This window comes from Rousettus aegyptiacus, unplaced genomic scaffold (assembly GCF_014176215.1).
Source record: "Rousettus aegyptiacus isolate mRouAeg1 unplaced genomic scaffold, mRouAeg1.p scaffold_m13_p_3, whole genome shotgun sequence".
In the NCBI taxonomy this organism is placed as follows: Eukaryota; Metazoa; Chordata; class Mammalia; order Chiroptera; family Pteropodidae; genus Rousettus; species Rousettus aegyptiacus.
In genome coordinates, this window is record NW_023416306.1 from 4568291 (window position 1) to 4588769 (window position 20479).

The 20479-nt window shown below is 62.2% G+C and overlaps 1 protein-coding gene across 1 annotated transcript in view; it reads right to left on the reverse strand.

Moving 5' to 3' along the window:
• The window catches only part of HMCN2 (hemicentin 2), a 129516-nt gene that overhangs the window by 33746 nt on the left and 75291 nt on the right, over positions 1 to 20479 (reverse strand). The window contains 24 exon segments of the mRNA XM_036239433.1: positions 266 to 390; positions 479 to 638; positions 727 to 870; positions 2999 to 3130; positions 4548 to 4629; positions 5200 to 5402; positions 6263 to 6376; positions 6553 to 6714; positions 7487 to 7583; positions 8260 to 8447; positions 8874 to 8987; positions 10557 to 10775; positions 11369 to 11519; positions 12109 to 12251; positions 12620 to 12733; positions 12863 to 13036; positions 13902 to 14093; positions 14901 to 14987; positions 15379 to 15492; positions 16628 to 16795; positions 17282 to 17563; positions 18278 to 18439; positions 19445 to 19564; positions 19649 to 19745. Coding sequence (XP_036095326.1) covers positions 266 to 390; positions 479 to 638; positions 727 to 870; positions 2999 to 3130; positions 4548 to 4629; positions 5200 to 5402; positions 6263 to 6376; positions 6553 to 6714; positions 7487 to 7583; positions 8260 to 8447; positions 8874 to 8987; positions 10557 to 10775; positions 11369 to 11519; positions 12109 to 12251; positions 12620 to 12733; positions 12863 to 13036; positions 13902 to 14093; positions 14901 to 14987; positions 15379 to 15492; positions 16628 to 16795; positions 17282 to 17563; positions 18278 to 18439; positions 19445 to 19564; positions 19649 to 19745 — 3544 coding nt within the window.

Sequence of the window (20479 nt, forward strand, 5' to 3'; positions counted from 1 at the left end):
GGGCCACGGGCTCCCCCACACCTCCCTTCTCATCTCCTTTATCCCTGGCCCTCCTGTTGCACCCCGGGGCTGCCCGTGGTGCTGTCTCTGGTCTGGGAAGGGGGCGGAGCCCGGAGCGGCCACGCCCAGGCCCGGCTCCTGCTGTGAGCACGGCAGGGACATGAACCAGGTCTCCCGCATCACGCATCCGCATCCGCATCGGCCTCATGGTGCCCTGGGAGGGTGGGGCCGCCCGCCTTGCCTTGCCGCGCCCCTTGCGGCTCACCCAGCACATTCACGGTGTGCAGCCTGGCGTCCTCCCCGGCCGCGTTGTGGGCTACGCAGGTGTAGGCGCCCGAGTCCGAGGCCATGAGGCCCTTCAGCACCAGGGAGCTGCCGTCCAGGTAGAACCTGCACAGGGAGGGAGAGCAGGGAGCAGGTGCGTGAGGGTCGGTAGGGCCTGCTGCCTGGGGCAGGGAGGGTGCCGGCCAGGCCTTACCGAAGGTGGGGGCCCACGCCCTGGCCCAGCGGGCCACCGTCCTTCAGCCAGGCCACCTCGGGCGGTGGCTGCCCGTCAGCCTCGCAGTCCAGCCGCACCTCCTGCCCCTCCAGGACGCTGTGCTCCTGCATGGTGCCCGAGCTCCGGATCCGGGGGGCCACTGCAGCGGGGGGCTGTGGTGAGGCCCGGCAGGGGCAGGGCCTGGCATGGGGGTAGGGCACAGGGAAGGGTGCAGGGCACAGACGTACCCAGCACGGCCACCACGAAGTCCTTCCGGGCCTCGGCCTGGGCGTTCTCGGCCACACACGTGTAAGTGCCCGCTTGGGCCGGCTGCAGGCGACTCAGCTGGAGGCGGCCGCCCCGGGAGACCACGCCATGCGCCACGCTGCTCTCTGTGGGATGGAGGACGTGCCAGGCCTTCACCTGCACAGGTCCGCCACCCCAGGGGCCATCACTGGGCCCAGCACGACAGTCCCGTGACTCCCTGAGATGGCGTCCATCCCTCCCGCTCGCAAAGCTGCAAGGACCCGGGGAGCCCTCGAATCCCTCATCCCGTCTTACGCTCAAAGGGAAACGTTCAGACAGAGGCGGCACCTCATCCCGTCTACACCACGGCCTCCTCAGCCTGGCCCGGGGTCTCCACGTCCTGGTCCTTACGACCCGCCCCGATTTCCCTCCCCTGGGACATTTCTTCCCAAGGGACCCCACTCCCTTTAGTGCCTAGGACTTGCTCCTCTTCCTGACACCTCCCAGGCTGAAGTCACCTCCCTCATCTCTCCAGCTCCACCCCCTCGCCCCCTTCCCACTAATCAAGGTGAACCAGCCACTCCCTGACCTTAAGGCAGGCCAGCCAGGGGACCCCCGGGCCTCTGCTCGGGCTGCACGCTCGCCCCCAGCTTCCCGTGCCCGCACCCTTCACTCTCTGCATTCACACCTTTGCCCTGAAGCCTGCTCTAACTGCACCAGCCCGGGCTGATCTGCCCTCGCCCAGACCCTCGTCTGTCCATCCAGCAATGACTACATGTCCACCCATGAGCCTGGGACCCGACGAGAAAAACACAGTCCCCGTCCTCAAGGAGTTCCAAGCGTGTCGGAGACTGTGAACCAGGCACAGTCCCATGTGACCAGCCCCGTGAAGCCCCTGACAGAGCCGGGAGGGACCAGGCAAGTCTTCTGGGGAGGAGAGTCGCAGCTGAGAGTGGAGGTGGGCAGGGCCCAGTGCCACTGCGGCCCCAGGTGTGGACCAAAGCGAAAGGCAGGCTCACACCCACACGTGCACCTGCACGCAGCTGTTCACAGCACGCTGTTCATCACTGCCAAGGGTGGAAGCCGCCCGGACGCGGACGCCCACGGACTGACAAATAGGTAAAGAAAATGTGACGTGCCCACAAAATGGACTATTCGGACATACACAAAATTAACTTAAAAAAAAAGGAACGAAGAACCGACGTGGGCTACCGCGTGGATGAACCTTGAAAGCGTGACACCGAGAGGAAGAAGCCAGTCACAAAAGGCCACACGCTATGTGGTTCCACTTCTACGAAAGGTACAAATGAGGCAAGTTTACAGAGACGGAAAGTGGGTTAGTGGCTGCAGGGCTGGGGGGAGATTTGAGGGGAAGTAGGGAATAAAGGGAAATGGGTATGAGGTTTCCTTTCAGGTAATAAAAATGTCCTAACATTGATTGTGGGGATGGTCCTTGAATCTATAAAAAATAACGGAATTATACGTTTTAAATGGGTAAGTGGTATGGTATGAGAATTACATCTCAATAAAGCTGTCATGGCGGGGCGGGGGGAGGTCACGGGCACACGTGTGAGAAGCCAAGAGCAGCAGGGCCTGGCTGGGGCGTGGGGCGGGGCGGGAGAGGCGGGCTGGCCCCGGCCCCGCGGCCTGTGCTTCTGAGGCCACGACAAGATCTTTGACAGACTAGTGACCCACTCAGAGCTTTGAGGTCCCTTCTGCCCTGTGTGGAGTCTACGCTGGAGGCTTGGAGTGGGCCCAGGAAACCTGTGTTGGGGCTGCCGCTCTCACCCGGGGTGGGGGTGGGCAGGACAGTGGTGGCCAGAACGGGAGTGGGTGGCACCAGACACATTTACCAGCGGCGAGGCCAGAGATCTGCTGAGCGTCCTCAGGGAGAAAGAGGGGCAAGGGCGAAGGCCTGAGTCGGGGTGACCGAGGCCTGGGCCAGGGCGGAGCCGAGCTAACGGAGAAGCAGCTTTGGGGGACAATGCCAGACCCAAAGATGGGCCGGCTGGGCACTCGGCACCCACTCTGCATTTGTCTCGTGGGAGCTGACTGCGGGTTCAGGCCCCCCGTGAAAGCAGCTTCCCACGCTGGGATTTCAAGGGCCAACGATGTTGAAAGACAGCAGGGGGTGGGACCGATATATGGCCCTGCCAACCTTCGATTTTGCCGAGAAATAAGAGTTAATAAGCGGCAACTCCCTTTGGCTTTCGCCGTCACTTCATTAAAGGACTCTTCAGCAGTCAAAAGAGAAGCAAGTTCTGATGAGCTCACCAACGGGCACTCTGTCCTTCAGCCAAGTGACAGTGGGGGCAGGGACACCAATCACGTCGCAGGTCAGGACCAGAGGGCTCCCGGCCACCTGGCTTACTGCCTCCGCCTTGGGGTCCTCGAACGTCGGGGGCACTGCAGGAGAGAAGCCAGATTCCCCAAATGCTAAGACTCTGCTCCCACTTCCTTCCTCTTCGGCCGCCCAGGGATGTCTCGGGAGGCCCTTCTCTGTAGCTGGGGGTTGGTATTTTATGCTTTGCTGTCGATGGAGAGAGGTGGTGTTTTATTCACCAACAGAGCCAGCAGCTGGCTGTCTCGAATCATCCACAAGGCAGAGGCCAGAAGCGGTCCCCTTAGCCCAAGGATGGCCAATGCGTGGCTCGCACACCAGCTGCTCTGAGCCTATGCCAGGACGGACCTCACGAATCGATCCCCATGCTCTCCCTCGCTCAGCCAGGATGAAGTCTTGTACCTCGGGCCATGGTCTTCCATATGGCTCAGGGTTGGATCCTTCCGCTGCTCACCTGGTGGGGAGGCTACTTGCTCTGCCATTTGTGGCCAACAGCCGGTGTCCCCCGACCCTGTCCTACGCAACCTGCCCAGCAAAGTTAGCTGAGCACCTGGTCACTCGGGTGGAAACCATATCTCCCAGTCTCCTTTGCAGCCTGCTGTGGCTGGCTGCCTAAGTTCTCACGTAAGGGGACACGAGCAGAGGGGACAATGTATCACTCGTTTAAAATAAAAACGCTTGGCCTCTACTTCCGCCCTTTTCTGCTTCCTATGGGCTGGGACAGGATGCAACGTGTCCGGCTTCCACCACATGGCCAGGGACCACCCCCTAGGGGATGGGACATCGACAAGATGGAAGGACCCTGGGTCCCTCAATTTCGACATGGAGCCAAGCTACATTCCCCCCCACCCCCCCACCTCGCCCCGGCCTAACCACTCGCCTCTGGGTTTATGGATGAGAGAGGTAAGCTTCCGTCATTTAATCCACTGTATTTTGGGGTCTCTTTGCTGGAATCTATAGGGCCTAACTGACACATCTGACCCCAAGAAAACCTGGTCAAGCCTTCATCCCTTGCTCCCCTAGGCACCTCCACCTCACCCCTAGCTTGAGACACACCCAATCAAATGCCATTTATGCTCCATCCTTGGGCCGGTGGGACAGGCTTCTCAAGGCTCAAGATGGAGGTGACATGGCCAAGGCCACCGAGTGTCCAATCTCTGCGGGCTCCCGTGCCAGTGCCCACATGCCAGGCTCTGCGCCCAGCCCTTTACGGACACAGTCATGGCAGTGCACCGACCGAGGGGCTCTGTGCCTAGCGGGCAGGCACGGCTTCCAGCCTCTTTTATAGAAGAGACACCTGAGGCTCAGGGACGAGGTCGCAAAGCAAACCCTGTTCAGATCTCGGTCTTTCCAGCTCCAGACCGCGTGCCCCTAGCACTCGGCTGCCCCGTGTCTTTGCAGCTTCAGCCCTTCCCATCCTTGGCGGCCCCGTGTGCTGCTCAGGGTCCCATGGCAACGGTCACAGGCTGGTCCCCGGCTTACCCTGGACGGTGAGGACGAATGTCCGCACAGCCTCCCCGGCCACATTGTTCGCCTTACAGCTATACAGACCTTTATCTGACACCTGGGACAGAAAAGAGCGCACGGGGACAGTGTGCAAACGGGGCTGCAGGACCCAGGGCACCCCCGCAACATCTAGGGCCCAGAGCAGGATCTCCCCAAAGGCGCTGGTCCTGCCTAGGAAGCCCAGGGGAGACCCGACCCCCTGGCCTTTCCCAAGAGCCTCGAGAAGCAGAAGGGCCAATGGCCGGTGAGCGCACGGGCGCCCGACCCCACCCTCCCGGGCCTGTGTGTCAGCCAGGCCTGGAGGAAACGGCCCCCCGCTGCCTCCCAGGAGTCACAACCAGAAGAGCCCAGGCCAAGCTTCTAGATCCTGGGGACACCGAGGCAGGCAGTGGAAAGGGACCTACACTGTCATTCCGTGAGTCAAGGCGGAGCCAGGTATGGAGCCCTGGGCTCTTCCTGCTGCCCCCACCCACCCCTGAGGCTGCTGAGCAACTGGGTTTGGGGTCTCGTAGGCTGAGGAGGCAGCAGCCTCCACGTCCTGCCACACGGCCATCGGCTGTCCCCAGCCTGACCGGGAGGTGACGTTGGGATGGCCTCCTGTGGCTGCCCGTGCCATCGGGTGGCTCACCTGGGTGTCCAGGATCTCCAGCCTCTGCCCACCCAGAGGAGCCTGGGTCCGCTGTACCAGGGCCAGGGGCTGCCCGTCTTTGTACCAAGTCACAGCCGGCTCGGGGAGCGAGTCTGTCTCGCAGTTCAAAACGGCTTTGTCCCCGGCCTTTACCAGCAACGCCTCCTGGGGGCCACTGGGAGCCTGCCTGAAGGTGGGGGGGGCTGGGACAGGAGACATCGGAGTGAGGCCAGGCTGCCTTTCCTGTGCCCCCCCCCCAGCCCCAGGTAAACAGCCTGCGGAGGCCCGGTGGGGCATCAGAGCGGACCACACCCCAGAGGATGGCACAGACCCAGGGACTCAGGGGAAGATAAACCAGGCCGGCATGCCGAGGACCTGCTAGGTGACCCGGGAAAAGCCTCTCGCCCTCTCTGGGCCTTGGCCTCCCTAGTGGGGATGGTGCTCTGACCCTCCTGGGCTGTTTCCTACCCAGGCCAGGTCCCATCTGGGTTAGAACCCTCTGTGGGGTCCCGTCCTTCCAGGGAACTAGTGGAGAAGCCCCCCACCACCCCAGCTGGGGGCCCACAAGACCCGGCACGGTGTATCCACACAGCAGGTGAGCACACACAAATGGAGGAACCAGCCCTGCGGCTAGAAAGAGCCATCAGCCGAGTCCTGGCTCGTGACAGTTTGGGCCAGCTTTTCCCCAAGACAATTCTGAAGACCAGGAGCCCCAAAACAAAAACAGGCTCCAAGCCGAGAACCTCGTGATCAGTCAGGCTTGGGCTAGTGCTCACACCCCATCGTTTAATCCTCATACCCACTGTCACCTACAGATGAGAGGCCTGAGGCCAGGCGAGAGGGGGAGCGACTCGCCGGAGGTCACAGAGCATGTGCACAGCTGAGTTTCAAACCACGTGACCCAGACCACGACCTTAACAGCCCTGCGGCCTGGACGCCGTCACTGCTGGTGGACGCGGGCGTCTCAGGCCCCACCCGACCTGTGCTCCCTGCGGGGTGTGGGGCTGAGGCGCTGACTGGCGGAGCGGGGGACAGTGCAGGTGGGGGTTCGGACGGGACGCACCCAGCACGCTAAGCTGCACCAGCTTCTGGTCTCTGCCGGCCGCGTTGAGGGCCTCGCACATGTACGTCCCGGAGTCCGAAGGCTGCGCCCGGGCCAGCTGCAGCGTGTGGGTACCTGCCACGGGGCGGGGGGTGGGTGGGGAGATGGGAGCCAGCCCCTCGCCAGCAAACGGGCTGCCCCCAGGTCCACACCGCCAGTCCTGGAGCCTCCCAGACCCCCAGCCCAGTCCCGGGTGCAGGGAGGCAGCTCGGGCTCCCCGCAGAGCTGGGCCCCAGCCTTGGTCTACCCACCAGGCAGGAGGAAGACCTTTTCTCCCGGGAGGAGGGCCTGGCCGTCCTTGTACCACGTGACCTCAGGGCTCGGGTGAGCGTGGACAGCGCAGGAGAGGGAGACGCTGCTGTCGAGGATGGCCGTGACCTGCTCCACGTTCGGGCCCGCGATTCGCGGTGGGACTGTCCCCGTGGCCACCGGGATAAAGACAGACACGTGAGACCGCACCTCGGCCGGGGGACAGAGAGCTACAGCGTGACACACAGGGCTTTGCGGGCTCCTGGCGCACCCTCCGACGACACCGCGCGGCAGCCCCTATTTGCCGGAGTGACGTCCCAGAGGAGAGCACAGGGGCTCGGAGATCGGAGGGAGCCACTTTGCCAAGGCCCCCCGGCTGGTTCGGGGCAGAACCAAAACACCCATTTATGCGAGTCCTGGACCTTCGCTCCCGTGAACCACAGCCAGCCACGGCCGAAGGCAGAGCTCAGGCGCACTGAGGTGCAAGCGTCACACGAACGCGGAGGTCGAGAGGGCCCACTCTGGGGGCGGTGAGACCCCACGGGGCGACCTCTCTGCGTCTCTCCACAGCTGTGGGATGGCGCTAACCTCTCAGACCCGCCGGAAGCAGTCGGCCCCACGCCGGGTGCAGAGTGAGTGCGCTACAGTGATGCTGTCGGGCCTCTGAAGTCGCTCAGCATCATCTGGGGGTTGGCTCTCAGTGATCAGGGTCCCCCAAATGCTCTCTGTCCCGGGAGGTGGCTGGAGCCAGGCCAGCATCCCTAAACGCTGGATGCAGACCCAGGGCCTAGGACACTGGAGGCCCAGAGCTGGTGGCCCTCGGGGCGGGACGAGGTGCTGTGTCTGTCTGCACTGGGAGCGAGCCCTGGGCATCAGCCCCTGCTCGGCTGCAGAGTCGCCAGGGGTTGTTGGGGTTGCCCGCTCCCCGCAGCTCACCTTGCACCCGGAGGGTGAAGAGCTTCTCCACAGAGCCCGCGGGGTTCTCGGCCACACACATGTAGCTGGCCGCATCGGCCACCTCTGCTGTGGACACCTGTGAGCATAGGGAGACAGTGCCCGGGAGATGCCACAGGCCTGACAGCCCAGGGCCCCTCTGTAGGAACTCCTGGGAGGGTTCCCGCCCATCATGCCAGGCACCAGGAAGCCCCCCTCGGAAGGCCACCTATGTCTGCATGGAGCAGCACTTAAGGGCTCCACGGATGGGCATGCACACCCCACATCGGTCTAGGGCTTTCTGTGATGTTTGCAGGGCGTGAGGTTGGTGTTGGGTGATTCCCTAGAGCCCCCTAGATGGTAACGACAGTCCCTAGCCCCCAGGAGGGCCGCTCTGTGCTGTGTGGGGCTCCAGGGGTCTCGTGCAGCTGTCTGGGCACTGGGTGGCGAGGGTGCTGCCTGCCTAAGGTCCTAGGTGCCGGGCGTGTTCCGGGTCAGATGGCATTCCCGCGGGAGGCTGCCCTGTGCCACACCGGGCTCTAGGAGTGGCGTGCAGGTGCGGTCCTTGTCCGGTGTCACCAGAATTTCTAGCTGCTTATGTGAAGCCCTGTGCCTGCCGGCAAGGCTCATCGTGGTGGGCTGAGTTAAGTCTCACATGCTTTCAGGCAAAGAGCCTCATTTGGCCCAGCTGACGGTGGCCGCGTGGTTCCCAGACAAGCAGTACTGAGTCGCAGCAAACGCCGCCTTTAGCCCAAGTCGGGGGATGCCCTCCCTACCTGCAAGACTTGCCCGTCCTCCAGGACCCGCAGCCGTGGGCTCGGGGAGAAAGGCAGTCCGTTCTGGAGCCACGAGATGGTGGGCATCGGGTTGCCCAGGGCTGGACACTGTAGGCTAACGGTGCTGCTGGCATTGACGGTCACCTCCTCCACCAGCTCTTCCGTGTCACCCAGGATCACAGGTGGGGCTGGGGTCGGGGAGAGGAGAGGAGAATGAGGAGGAGCAGGCAGCCTCCCCAGAAAGGGTCCTCGGGGCTGGGGGTCGGGGACATGGAAGCGAGAAGAGCGCTTGGGACCCGGGGCTGGCTAAGGCTCCTTGTGCCCCGCCCACCAACCCCTCCGAGGTCGTCCTGACGCAGCTAGAGGGATCTGGGGCACAGAGAGAGGGCTGGGACTCGCTCCAGGCCACACGGCTTGGGAGCAGCTCGCTTGGGATCTGAACCAGTCTCGTCGGGCTTCAAAGCCCAGGCTCGTAACCCCTATGTCATCAGCCTCCGGGGACAGCGAGACCAAACACGCTCTCCACCAGGACCCCCTTCAGGGGGGCTCTCATGGGGCCTGCAGACCTGAGACCGCCCCCCCCCCCCAGCCCCTGACCCAGGCCGGCCACTCACTCAGCACCGCCAGCTCATAGTGCAGCCAGTCCTCCCCCACCTCATTGGAGGCCTTGCACGAGTACCTCCCAGCATCCTCCGCACGTACCAGGGGGAGCTGCAGGACCCGGCCTCCTGCGGAAACAGGGTGACGGAGCCCTGAGCGAGGGCAAGGAGGGGGCCTGGCACCTGTCACTTCGCCCCCATCTGTGAGACGGAGAGAAGCAGCCTGCTCCACCCGCTCACGGGGCAAGGGGGTCAGACAAAGCACAGTAGGGCCGCTGCGCGCCGGGCCTGGCTGGGCGCCTTCCTGGACCGACTCCATGAGCCGCACGCGCTTCCCATGTTATGATGGGAGAGCTGAGGCTGCCCAGCTCCTTGAAAGGACGGAGGGACGGGCCAGAGACCTGGGCAGAGGCACTTAGGAGGTGGAGAGGCGGCTTCGCGCTCTGGTAGTTGGCTGTGGGGTTTGCTGGGGGTGTTCCCTGGGACCCTCTGTGATCCAGAGCCAGCCAGGGCCAGACCCCAGCATCTGTGGGGGGCTAGAATTGGTCTCAAGTGGCGGCCCGGTTAGGGGCCCTGTGTGATCTCATTCTGTGCAGAGCCAGGGGACGACGGTCCGTATTAAGGAGGGGGTGGCCATGACTGGGGTCACTTGATGTGTGAGATTAATCTAGGAGTCAGCGGGCAGGGTCAGAGGTCGATGGTGGGTTGGGGGTCAATGGCTGAGGCCTGGGTTCGGGTGATGGCTCGGATAAACCTAGGTCAGGGTCTGACCCGGGGGTCACCATGTGACGGAGCTTGCTGTGTACCCAGGGTTCGGGTTGGCATCCGCGTGAGAGGGCAAGTTAGTTAGGGGGTCAGTCCGGGGGTTTCCGGCAGGAGCAAACAGCTTCCAGCAAGCAGCTCCTTCCAGATCTCAAGAAGCCCCCTCCTCCACAGGCACCAAAGTACAGAGGCTGGAATGACCCGGCTTATCGGCAGGTGCCTGCTGCCCACCTCGTCTCTGCCTCCCCCACCTCCCACAGCCCCACCGCTGGCCACAGGGTGAATCCTAAGCCCGGTGACCACTGAATCCCTGCCGTGAGCCACTACGGGGCTCTGTGCCTGGAGTTCCTCCCCGCCCTGGCCCACCTCGGGGGGCTGAGTTAGCAGCCCAGGGAAGCCAGGTGCTTCTAAGCGCTGTGCCAAAGCCTTTTAGTTCAAAATCATCCACAAGAAAACTACTGTAAAGTAAAAGGGCTGTTTGAAAAAAACTAAATAACCTTAAGGAAACAAAGATTTAAAGTGGTAAAAAGAAACGGAAGGGTACACGAGCCCCGAGCTTGGACCTCGGCGTGGTCCAGAGCCCAGGGAGGGGTTCTTCCACGTTCAAGGTCATGAGATGTCAATACAGGAAACAGCTCCCGTGCCAGAGAGAGGCACCAGCTGCGGCTGATTATTTCAAAACATTCAGATCTTGAAGCCCAGAGGTGGGCACGGCCCAGGTGAGCACCTGTTCTAAAAACCAGTGCTCCCAGCCCTGGCTCACGAAGGCCGGAAAGGTCCCGAGTGGCCACAGGCCCTGCCCGAGGTCACACAGCAGGCAGCATGCGGGAGAGCTCGGAGGACGGGCAGCAAGCAGATGGAGACCGGCTCAGACGTGAGCATGACCCTGCTCCCCACCGGCAGGTGCCCCCACCTCTCCGCGCCGCCCAAGCCTACCTTGCAGAACAGACGCGCCATCGGCGGCCGAGAGGGGCTGGTCCTCTCGGTACCAGGTGAGCTCCGGGGCTGGGACCGCGTTGGTATCGCAGTACAGGTATGCGGGGCTGTTCTCCATAATCTCCCGGTATTCCGTCACCCCACCCCGGACCTCCTCCGCCTGGGACAGGAACTCGAAGTCTGCACCGGCGTCACCCACCTTCTGGAACATGGGGGGCACTGGGGACGAGGCAAAGCCATGAGGACACCCCGCTGAGGGTTGGGGAAGCACCTCTACTCGAAAGAGCCTCCCCCGGGAGGGGCAAGTCCACTGTTTGGGCCAATTCCTTAGGTCAAGTGTTTTTAAAATTCACTCACTCCTTCAACCAGCGTTTACTGAGCGATTACTATGCTGGGCGCTGGGATAAGGTTCCTGCCCCCGGGACCTCGCGTCTGATGGACCCAAAAAACTTCTCACGACACGGCGATATTTTTTCAGGGGAGGAGGACAGACACTCAGCTCTAGCCGGTTTATTGGAGCACAGAGGCACAGAACCATTGGCTTTGGGAACTGGAGGGGCCCCTCGAGGCCACCTGACCTGATCGCCCACATCGCCGAAGGCAAAACTAAGACCTAAGAGGGTCAGCGACATCCTTAGGTCACGATGCGGGTTAACGAAAGAGCCCAGGCCAGGGGACCAGAGCCGCCAGAGCCGTCGGAGCTGAGAAAGGGCACGGGCAGCTGGCACAGGGTCCTCCTGACGGCTGCCCCAGAAGCTTGGACACGCCCCTCCGCCAGCCACGCCACCCCCAGTTCCACGGGCCCCACACACCCTGGATGATCACGTTAAAGTCCTGGTCATCCTCGCCGGCCACGTTGGTGGCCACGCACAGGTACCGCCCCGAATCCGAGACCTGCGTGGGCTGGATCTGAAGCAGCCGCCCCTCACCCAGGACTCGGAGCCGCTCGCCGGGGGTCACGGGCTGGGGGAGGAGAGGGGGGTGATGGGGATCGCAAATGAGGGGCGGAAAGCCCCCGGGTGAGTGTATTTAGATTTTAATCAAGTTTTAAAAAGACAACAAGATGATAGGCCGCCCCGACCATGTGGTAAAACCAAATCCAAATGACTTAAAAATTGGAAGAGAATTATTAAATGGGTGAATGTAGAGCTTAGTGTTCGGGGGGCTGGTTCCCTATAAAGATTAGGGTTTCCTATCAAAATGTAAAGGGTGAAGCAAACAGGACAAACAGAGACTCATGGACATGGACAATAGACTCGTGGTTACCAGAGGGCGGTGGGGAGGTAGACAGGGTCAAAGGGGTCAAATACGTGGTGACAGAAAGAAATGTATATAGGCCTTACTGCTAAATCGTACAGCTAAAACCTACTGGATTTCATTAACCAATGTCACCATAAAAAATAAGTAAATAAATTTTTTAAAAAAAATGTCAAGGGTGAGGCAGGCCCTGGGTTAGCCCTGGGACTTTGACTGTGTTTTCTGGAAGGTTCCGAGCAGAACCAGGGGGACCCAGAGGTGAGGGTCCGAGGCCGCCCGGGGGTCCCGCGCTCACCCGTCCGTCCTTGTACCAGCTGATGGTGGGCGGCGGGGCAGCCCAGCACTCACACTCCAGGGTCAGGCTGCTGTTGACCTTGGTCTTCACTTCCTTCACACTGACCGCCCCGGTGGGGTCGTCTTTGGAGATGGCAGGGGGGACTGAAAACCACAAGGGGGTCTGAGGAGCAGGCCTGGGGCGGGGCTGCCGAGAACCCGCACCCACCCTGTCGGACAGAGGGCAGTCTCAGGAAATGGGGGACCCCCTGAGAGCAGAGAACAGGGTCTCGGAGACCAAGCTGCTCCTGGGGCTGTTCTCTCAGGGACACGGACTTTGGTTATGGGACAGGGCAGGTCCGAGGCAGGGGAATTCCTGGGGTGACCTCTGGGGGCCCTTCTGGGGCTCCCAGGACGCAGGCTGTGAAGCGTCTGTGAGCATGAGTGGCAGAAGGAAGCCAGGACCGGTGTGGCTCTGGGCACCCAGCCGCCCCCTGCCCGCCCGGCCAGCGCCCAGAGGCCGCCCGACGCACTGAGGACTTCCACGTGGTAGTTCTTCACGGCCTCCCCAAGCTCGTTGGTGACCACGCAGGTGTACTGGCCCGTGTCTTCCTTTTGGGCGTTTAGGATCTGTAGCCCGTGGGTGCCTGCTTGGGGGACAGTGGCCAGGGTCACCCCCAGGCATGAGCTCGGGCTCGCCCGTCCCTTTCCCCGACCTCGACCCAGCCCGATAACTTGTCACCTCTTTCCTCACTCCTCCCCCCAGAGGGCATCACCTGGGAGCAGCTGGATGTTGTCGGAGGCCTCAAACGGGGCCCCGTCCTTCAGCCAGGTGATGGTGGGGGAGGGGAAGGCCAGGGCCTCACAGATCAGAGAAATGGGGTTGTTGATGGTCACGGTCACCTCCTCGTCTGCACTGTCCTCGGTCGCCCCCAGGATGGTGGGCACCACTGCGGTGGAGGGCGGGGAGGGTGCTCGTGAGCGGAGGTCCCCAACCCTGGGCCCCAGGATGCTCATGAGCAGAGGTCCCCAACCCTGGGCCCCAGGTCTGGGAAAGTCTCAGCCGCGGTGCTTCGGCTATTTACATCGCACATATGGGAAACTGAGGCTCAGAGGAGCCCAGGCGTGTGCCATGGACTTGAACTCTGGCCTGGGTAACCTAGAGCCCCAGCCCTCTCACCGCTCAGCAATGCCGTAGGGGAAAAGGGACAATTTCTGCCTCGGTTTCCCTCACAGCCTCTTAACATCTTGAGCACCGATAATCGAATCAGAGCCTGTTCTTTTCCAGTTTGCAGGGCTCCCTGGGGGGAGGGCTGGGGGGCGGGGCAGAGCCTGGCTCCCTCTCGCGCAGAGCACCTCTGTTTTCACTGGTCGTCTGCAGGCGACTCTCCCTTTTAGCACCTGCACCCAGTGCGTGTGAGTCCCTCTCATTCCCTACGCCCCTGTTTCTCTAGCCCGACAAGGCAGTTGGGGCTGCATTGCCCTCGGGAGACGAATAGCCCGGAAGGAGGCTCCTCGGAGCTTCATGGCTGACATGGGGACAAGCACATGACCCGCCATCCAGGGGTGTTGTGAAGATTCAACCAATCGGGCCTGTCCAAATGCCCGGCCTATGATAAACATCCAACCAGTGGAGCTGCTATTATTATTATGTTGTTGTTATTGTTGTTGTTATTGTTGCCGAACTTGAGAAAATCGGAAGAAAAGATAGTAGAGTGCTTTGTGGGAAGCTGAGTGTCAGGAGCTGGTCAACACGGTTCTCCCTCCTCCCAGCACCCGGCATGGCCTGGAGCTGCCCAGCAGCCCAGCACGTACCCAGGACGCTAAGCTGGAAGTGTCTGGTCTTCTCCCCCACTGCGTTGGCTGCAATGCAGGAGTAGTGGCCGGCGCTAGACAGGTTGGCCTCGAGGACCCGCAGGATGGCTCCATCGGGAGAAATGTGGTGGGCGTCTCCGCCAGCCAGCGGCCGACCATCTTTGAACCATGTAACCTTGGGCTGCGGGTGGCCTAGGGGCAGAGGAGACAGGCAAGTGAGAGAGCTCAGCGGGATCTGACCGGGTTGGCCCAGCGGTGGGAGACGGCTTCAGGAAGGAGTGGGGGACATGGGTTCTTCACCCCAGTCCAGAGGCCCATGCAGCAGAGCGAGACAGAAGCAGCCACCAGGCTTGGCCCAGGCCCTTTCCTAAGTGGTTGGATCGCCTTTTCCTGACCAAGGAAGTGTGCAGAGATGGCTTGGTACAGACGAGCAAGAAGTCCTTCCTTCCTTCCCTCCTTCTATCCATCCATCCATACACAGATACACACATACACCTGTCCGTCACTCTGTCCGTCTGTCAGTCCGTCCATCCGTCCATCCCATCCACCCATCTATCCCAGCCCACATGCATTAACGGGAGCCTACTGTGCCGGCACTGGGGGAACCATGGTGACAAGGCCACCCTTGGGTCCTCAAGGAGCCCTAAGCCCGCCCGGGACACACAGATGTCACATGGTCCAGTGTGCTCAGTGCTGGAATGAGAAAGCACTGGGGCCTGTAGGGGACCAGTGGAGGTCATCGACCAGGCCCAAGGAGTCAGCCAAGGACTCCTTGTGGAAGGTGCTGGAAGCCGAGATCTGGAGGTGGGCGAGAAGTGGGGAAGAGCGTCTGGGGCGGAGGTACTGGCGAGTGCAGAACTGAGCAGACACATGGCACCAAGTCCAAGATGTGAGGAGCTGTGGAGCCGAGGAGCCGCGGGCCGCCAGGTCCCCAAGCCCCGCCCCCTTTCTCAGCTGCCTCCCCCGCCCCCTCCCAGCCCGCCACGGGGGTGCCCTTACCTGTGGCATTGCACGTCAGGTGGGCTGTCTGTCCCTCAGGGACCTTGACTGCCCCCTCTAGGTCCTCATTCTCAATACTGGGAGGAACTGGGAGAAGCAAGGAGACAGACGGTTACCCAACGGGGTTGGCCCGCTCGGGGTGAACGACCGCGGAGCAGGAAACCAGGAGCCCACAGCATCTCTCTTCAGTTTACTGCGCCTGCTTCCACGGGGCGGTGAGCTTAATAAACGTTCGCCGCTGGCTGGGGGAGGTACCGGTGCTTCTGGGGGAGGCCCTGCTCAGAGGGAGGCAGCTGAGGGTGCTGAAAACATTCGTCCCCTTCCACTTTGGGTTTCTGGAAAGTTCCACGGTGGCCTCAGAGCAGGGCTGGGCCGCCTGCTGCAGCCAGAGCCGACAGTCCTGGGCCCCACCCCCGTAAGCTCCCCGGCAGGAGGAAACGGCTTCACGGGCTGCCCCTGAGGACGGGCTGTGACATACCCAGGACCTCCACGCTGTAGTTCCTCCGCGCCTCCCCGGCCTCGTTGCTTGCCAGGCACGAGTAGAGGCCTCTGTCTCGCTCCTGGGTCCGGGTCATCTTCAGCATCCAGCCACCTGGGGAGGGAAGGCAGTCGGCTCCAGCATGGCTATGAGTGGCCTTCTGTCCCAAGCTGAGCCCGGGCTGTGCACTGGGAGTTATAATTAGAGGTGTAGGTGTATGTGTCGGCCTCTCTCAGCATGCCATTCCTCAAGTGGGGAGACTGAGGCCCAGGAGGGTAAAGAGATGGATGGAGCCCCCGGGACATCAGGGTAAGCCTGAGCCCTGTTCTTGTACGAGGGATCTGGCACCCGGCTACCCCTGCTTCTGGGGACTGTCGGGGGCTAAAAGGACAGCAATGGGCTATGTAGTTCTGGCCCAGGTCAGACCCCCCAACACTACTCCTAAGGACCCCTCACAGAGGCGAGCCAGGTCCTCTCAAAGAAAGTCAAGAATCTCCTAAGACGAGCCCCGAGAAGGCACGCACACGGGGCAGAGGGCAGAGGGCAGAGGGCAGAGGTCGGCCCTGCTGCTCCTGCACCCCGGGCAGACGCTGCTGACCAGCAGACCACCGCTCTTCCTTCCGCAGGCCCAGAGGCGGCCCCCGCGTCCTCGCCACCACCGTGCATGGAGCGGCCCCCCGCAAGTGCACAGAGGCCGTGCACAAGGAGACACCTGTCCACCACCCCAGCTTCGGGACAGCTGGGTCTTCCCAGTGTGGAACAACTGAGTTATCACTGAGGCTGAGCTTCAAGGGGCCCTGGAGTCCTTGCAAGATCCTGATGAGACACTGACTCTTCGGCCTCGGTGTCTCCGTTTGTAACGCCAGCAAGAACCATCGCGAACCAACTTTGCGAGGGGGGTAAATACGCAGCCGAGAAGGTGCTCAGGTCAGTGTTTCCCAAAGTTTGTTACTATTCTGTGGGACGTTACGTAAGTGCCATGAGAATATTTGCTGCAGGACTTATCAGAACCTTGACTCGACAGTTGCTATGAGTCTCCAGGAAGGGCGCAGGGCAGGGAGCCTTTTCCAAACTTATTTAAATCCGTTTTTTCCTGACCAGTCTTTTGGGGTACACTCTTGGAAACCAGCAGCTGAAACGGTTACCCCAACCAGACCTGGCAGCTCAGGATCAGAGGTGACGGGCATGCGGTGGACAGAGGCAGAGGGCCAGACCTGACAATCGGATACTCCCCTGGCTGGCCCCTTACCTGCCAGCAGGTAGGTGTCCTCCCCGGGGCTGACGGGCTCCTCCCCTCGGAACCAGCGGACCGTCGGGGGTGGGATGCCCGTGGCTTCACAGAGCAGCGTCAAGGGGCTGTGCAAGGCGGCAGTGACGTTGGTCAGTGGGTCCAGGTCTCCGATGAGCTCTGGGGGCACTAGACGCCAGAGAAAGCCTCCTGAGAAAGCCTCACCCAGGATGCGGTGGGGCTGTCGCTCCTTCTCCGACCCCGACGCCTGCCCTCCCTGAGGCCCCCCACTCCCCAAACCCGTACGTCAGAGGGGAGTGGCGGCCGTGCACTGCCCAAGCAAGGGTCCGTTCACAAAGGGAGCCCCCTTCCCCCAGGCAGGGGTGACCAGGCGAGGCGGGGTCCCTGCCACAGTGGTGGCATGATGAGAAGGGCCCCCCCTAAACTGACTGCCTATTTCCCCAGTGCCCAGAACAGAATAGGGAACAGCAAATAAGGGCGAGAGGGAGGCATGGAGGGAGGGCAGTCGGAGCCGGTCCTGAGAGGACGACATCCTGAAGAAAGAGGCCGACCCCAGGAGCACAGCCCGGGGGCTGTGCCCAGAGACCGACCCAGCCTGGCCGCCTCCACCCCGGCCCCGGTCCCCACTGACCCCGACAGGCCCCTGGCCCTCACCCAGCACGGAGAGCGTGAACCTCCTCTCGGCCCTGCCGACCACATTCTCGGCCACGCAGCTGTAGCGTCCGGCGTGGGCGGCCCGCGCCCGCTCCACGTGCAGGCTGTGGCTCCGGTTCTGCTGCCGCAGGCCCGGCTCGGCCCCCACCGGCTGGCCGTCTCGCTCCCACGTCACCCTGGGTGGCGGGTTCCCTGTGGCGTTGCATTCCAGCGTGGCCGTCCCGTTCTGGATCACGGAGATCTGTGTGTGGGGTTCCCGGGGGCCGGCGATCTGAGGCGGGGCTGGGTGGGGAGGAGCATGTCGCGGGGAAGCTGCTGTGGCCGGGCTGGCTCCCACCGAGGCCTGTGCTCCATCCTGCCACTCACTGGCCCTGTGACCTTGGCCGGCTGGCCTCACCCCTCTGGGCCTCCTGTAGTGGTAACAGTACCCCGCGGTCCCCTGTCCCCAACCCTGGGATCATGGGGGTATGGGGCGTAGCTGTTTGGAGAGTAAGCTCACAGCACAGCCTTTAAGATTCATGAAAGATTTTCTTCCTCAGAAACCAGAGGCTTCTGGAAGCTTAGATAGTCATTGGGACTGGCTGGGCGGGGGTTATTCTCCCCAAAATGCTCTTCTTGCTTTTACTTTCTAGAACGATTTTTACGGGCTGAGATATTTCATCACTGCAGGCTCAAGTTTCCATTATACACACAGGAGCTTCCTAGAAAGCGTACACTTCAGTTTCTGTTTCAAGATGTGTTTTCCCCGCTCTGGGCCACCAGGGGCTACTTGGGATCATGTCACCCCCTTGCTCATGCTCAGGTGGGCGCTGTAGGAAGCTGATTGGGGGGGGGCACGGTTAATAAAACACCCATAACTTAGAAGGTGCCGTTGAAGTGTTCTCATTGCTGTTTCTGTCTTGGCTCGAATTCTGGGGCGGGGGTGGGTCCGCCCTGCCAGTGCCTGGTCGCCCGCCCCTCTGGCCGCCTCCGCCAGGTCGTCCCGGCCCAGCTCACCATGCACCTCCAGCCGCTGCTCCTGGCTGCTGTTTCCTGCCACGCTGCTGCACTCACAGGTGTACGTTCCCTCCTGGGCCACCTGGGCCTGTCCCAGGTACAGCAGCCGCCCCACAGCTGACACCTGCTCAAGGCTGGCCCCCTCCCTGGGCACGGGCTGACCTGGGAGCCGTGAGAAAACGGCCCTGGTTCTCAGTCCTTCCACCCAGGACATCCGCCCTCCCACCATCCTGGCAGACTCCTGCTCTTTGTCCAGGCGTCCGCCTAGACAGCGCCTCTGCCAGGAAGCCTTCCCTGACCACCAGATCCGATGAGCTCTCTAACCCCCAGCTTCTCCCCATCACGGATCTGCCTGCGGGTGTCCTGTCTGAACCCTGCCCTGGCCCAGGCCCTCTGGGAGACCAGACGCTGCCTCACTTTCCTCTGTGATCCTGAGAGGCTCGGGGCCTGGCACATAGTAGGGATCAGTGAAGGCCACTGAATAAATGACCCATATACAGCTACGGAGGGCCAGGGAGGGAGGCCAGGCAGCAGGTGCACCCGGCAGCAAAAAAACGGAGGAGGATTTTCCGAGCCTCGAGGCTCTGGATGAAACACCAACTTCCGACTCCGTCGCCCTGTGCCTGTTCATAGGACAGCAGTCTCCGCCCATCACATGTCCCAACAAGGGGCGGGGCCCGGTGGTCACGTGACAGTGCCTCCTCCCTCTCACCTTCTCTTCTCTGCCCACGCCCTCTCCCCTGGTGATCTTGGCCTGGCCCGCCCTCAGCCAGCGGTCTCCTGGGAGCCACATCGCCTACCTCTGACTGTCCAGTAGGCATCTCATTGGGTGTCTAACAGTCACCTCGAAATTAATATGCTCCAATCTTCCTGTCTGTCCCCCAGACCTGCCCGCCCTCAGCCTCTCTATCTCGGCGGCGGCAGCACCCCGCTCCAGCCAAAACCCCGAGTCGGCCCTGCTCCCCCCTCTTCCCGTCCACTATCCACACAGCCCCACACGGGGAGGCTGCCCCCGGCCCGCGCTGGGGGCCCCCGCCCCAGAGCCCAGCTGAGACGGAGATGGGTGGGCTCACGGCCCTCGGGGGGTGGAGGTGATGATTACAGAGGCGACACTTCCCTTAGCCTTCTCTGCCTAGACCCCAGCCTCTTCCCAGCCGACGGCCTTACCATCCTTCTTCCAGGAGATCTTAGGGAAAGGGACACCCCGACATTCACAGGACAGCCTGGCAGGGTGTCCCTCCATCACAGTCAGGGTGCGGGGCTCCCGAGTGGGGAACACTGGAGGAACTGAGTAAGAGAACGGGGTGTGAGGTGGGTGGCGGGCTGGGAGGGGCGGGGGAGGGACCCCAAACCAGCCCAGCGGACCCTCACCCCAGACGTTCAGGTTGTAGTGCTTCTCTGAGCGACCTGCCTGGTTCAGAGCCTCGCAGGTGTAGCGGCCTGCGTCCCGCTCCTCTGCTCTGCCCACCTGGCAGAGAACAAAACGACCCGTTGTCGGCAAGGGCAGCACGGAGACGGGGCTCCCCTGGACAGGCTGTGTGACCGTGGGCATGCCACTGTGTCCCAACCTCCCCGCCTGGAGCCTGGGGGCAATGCCGGCGCCTCTCGTACTTTCTGTACCATGAGGCGTTGGGGGGCCAGTGCCCGTGGTGGCCTGACCTGGGTCAGACGCACCCAACGGGCCTCCTAAATGGCAGCCCTGCCAGCCTCACCCCACGTCGCATCCACAGCCCAGAGGAGAAGGTGGAGCACGAAGGAGGGTGGGGTGGAGGGGACCCCGTCCTCTGGGGTCAGGCCCGGACATGGGTGGCTGACGGAGCTAGGCTGTGGCTTTGAGGAGGGAAGGGAAGGCGAGACAGGCATGCCAGGCGGAGCTGGGCATGGTCATATCACAAGGTATAGAGGGGTAGGAGGAGGAGGATCGGGCTGCAGTGGGAGGTTGGAGCAGTACCTCCCCTCCCCCCGCTGATGCAAATGAGCTGTTTTCTGAGCCAGGCTGGACTTCACAGGGGCACTGAGAATTCTCCCAGCCAGCCCAGAAGAAAGGTGCCCTGCATGACAGGTAATAAATCTGAGGCCATTGTGGTCCGGTACCACAGCCAAGAGCGGGCAGAGCTAATATTTAAATCCAGGCTCAATCCACAGCTCCCCACCCAGGTGCCCCTCACCCGCACCACCCCCCACCCCACCTTGCTGCGCCAG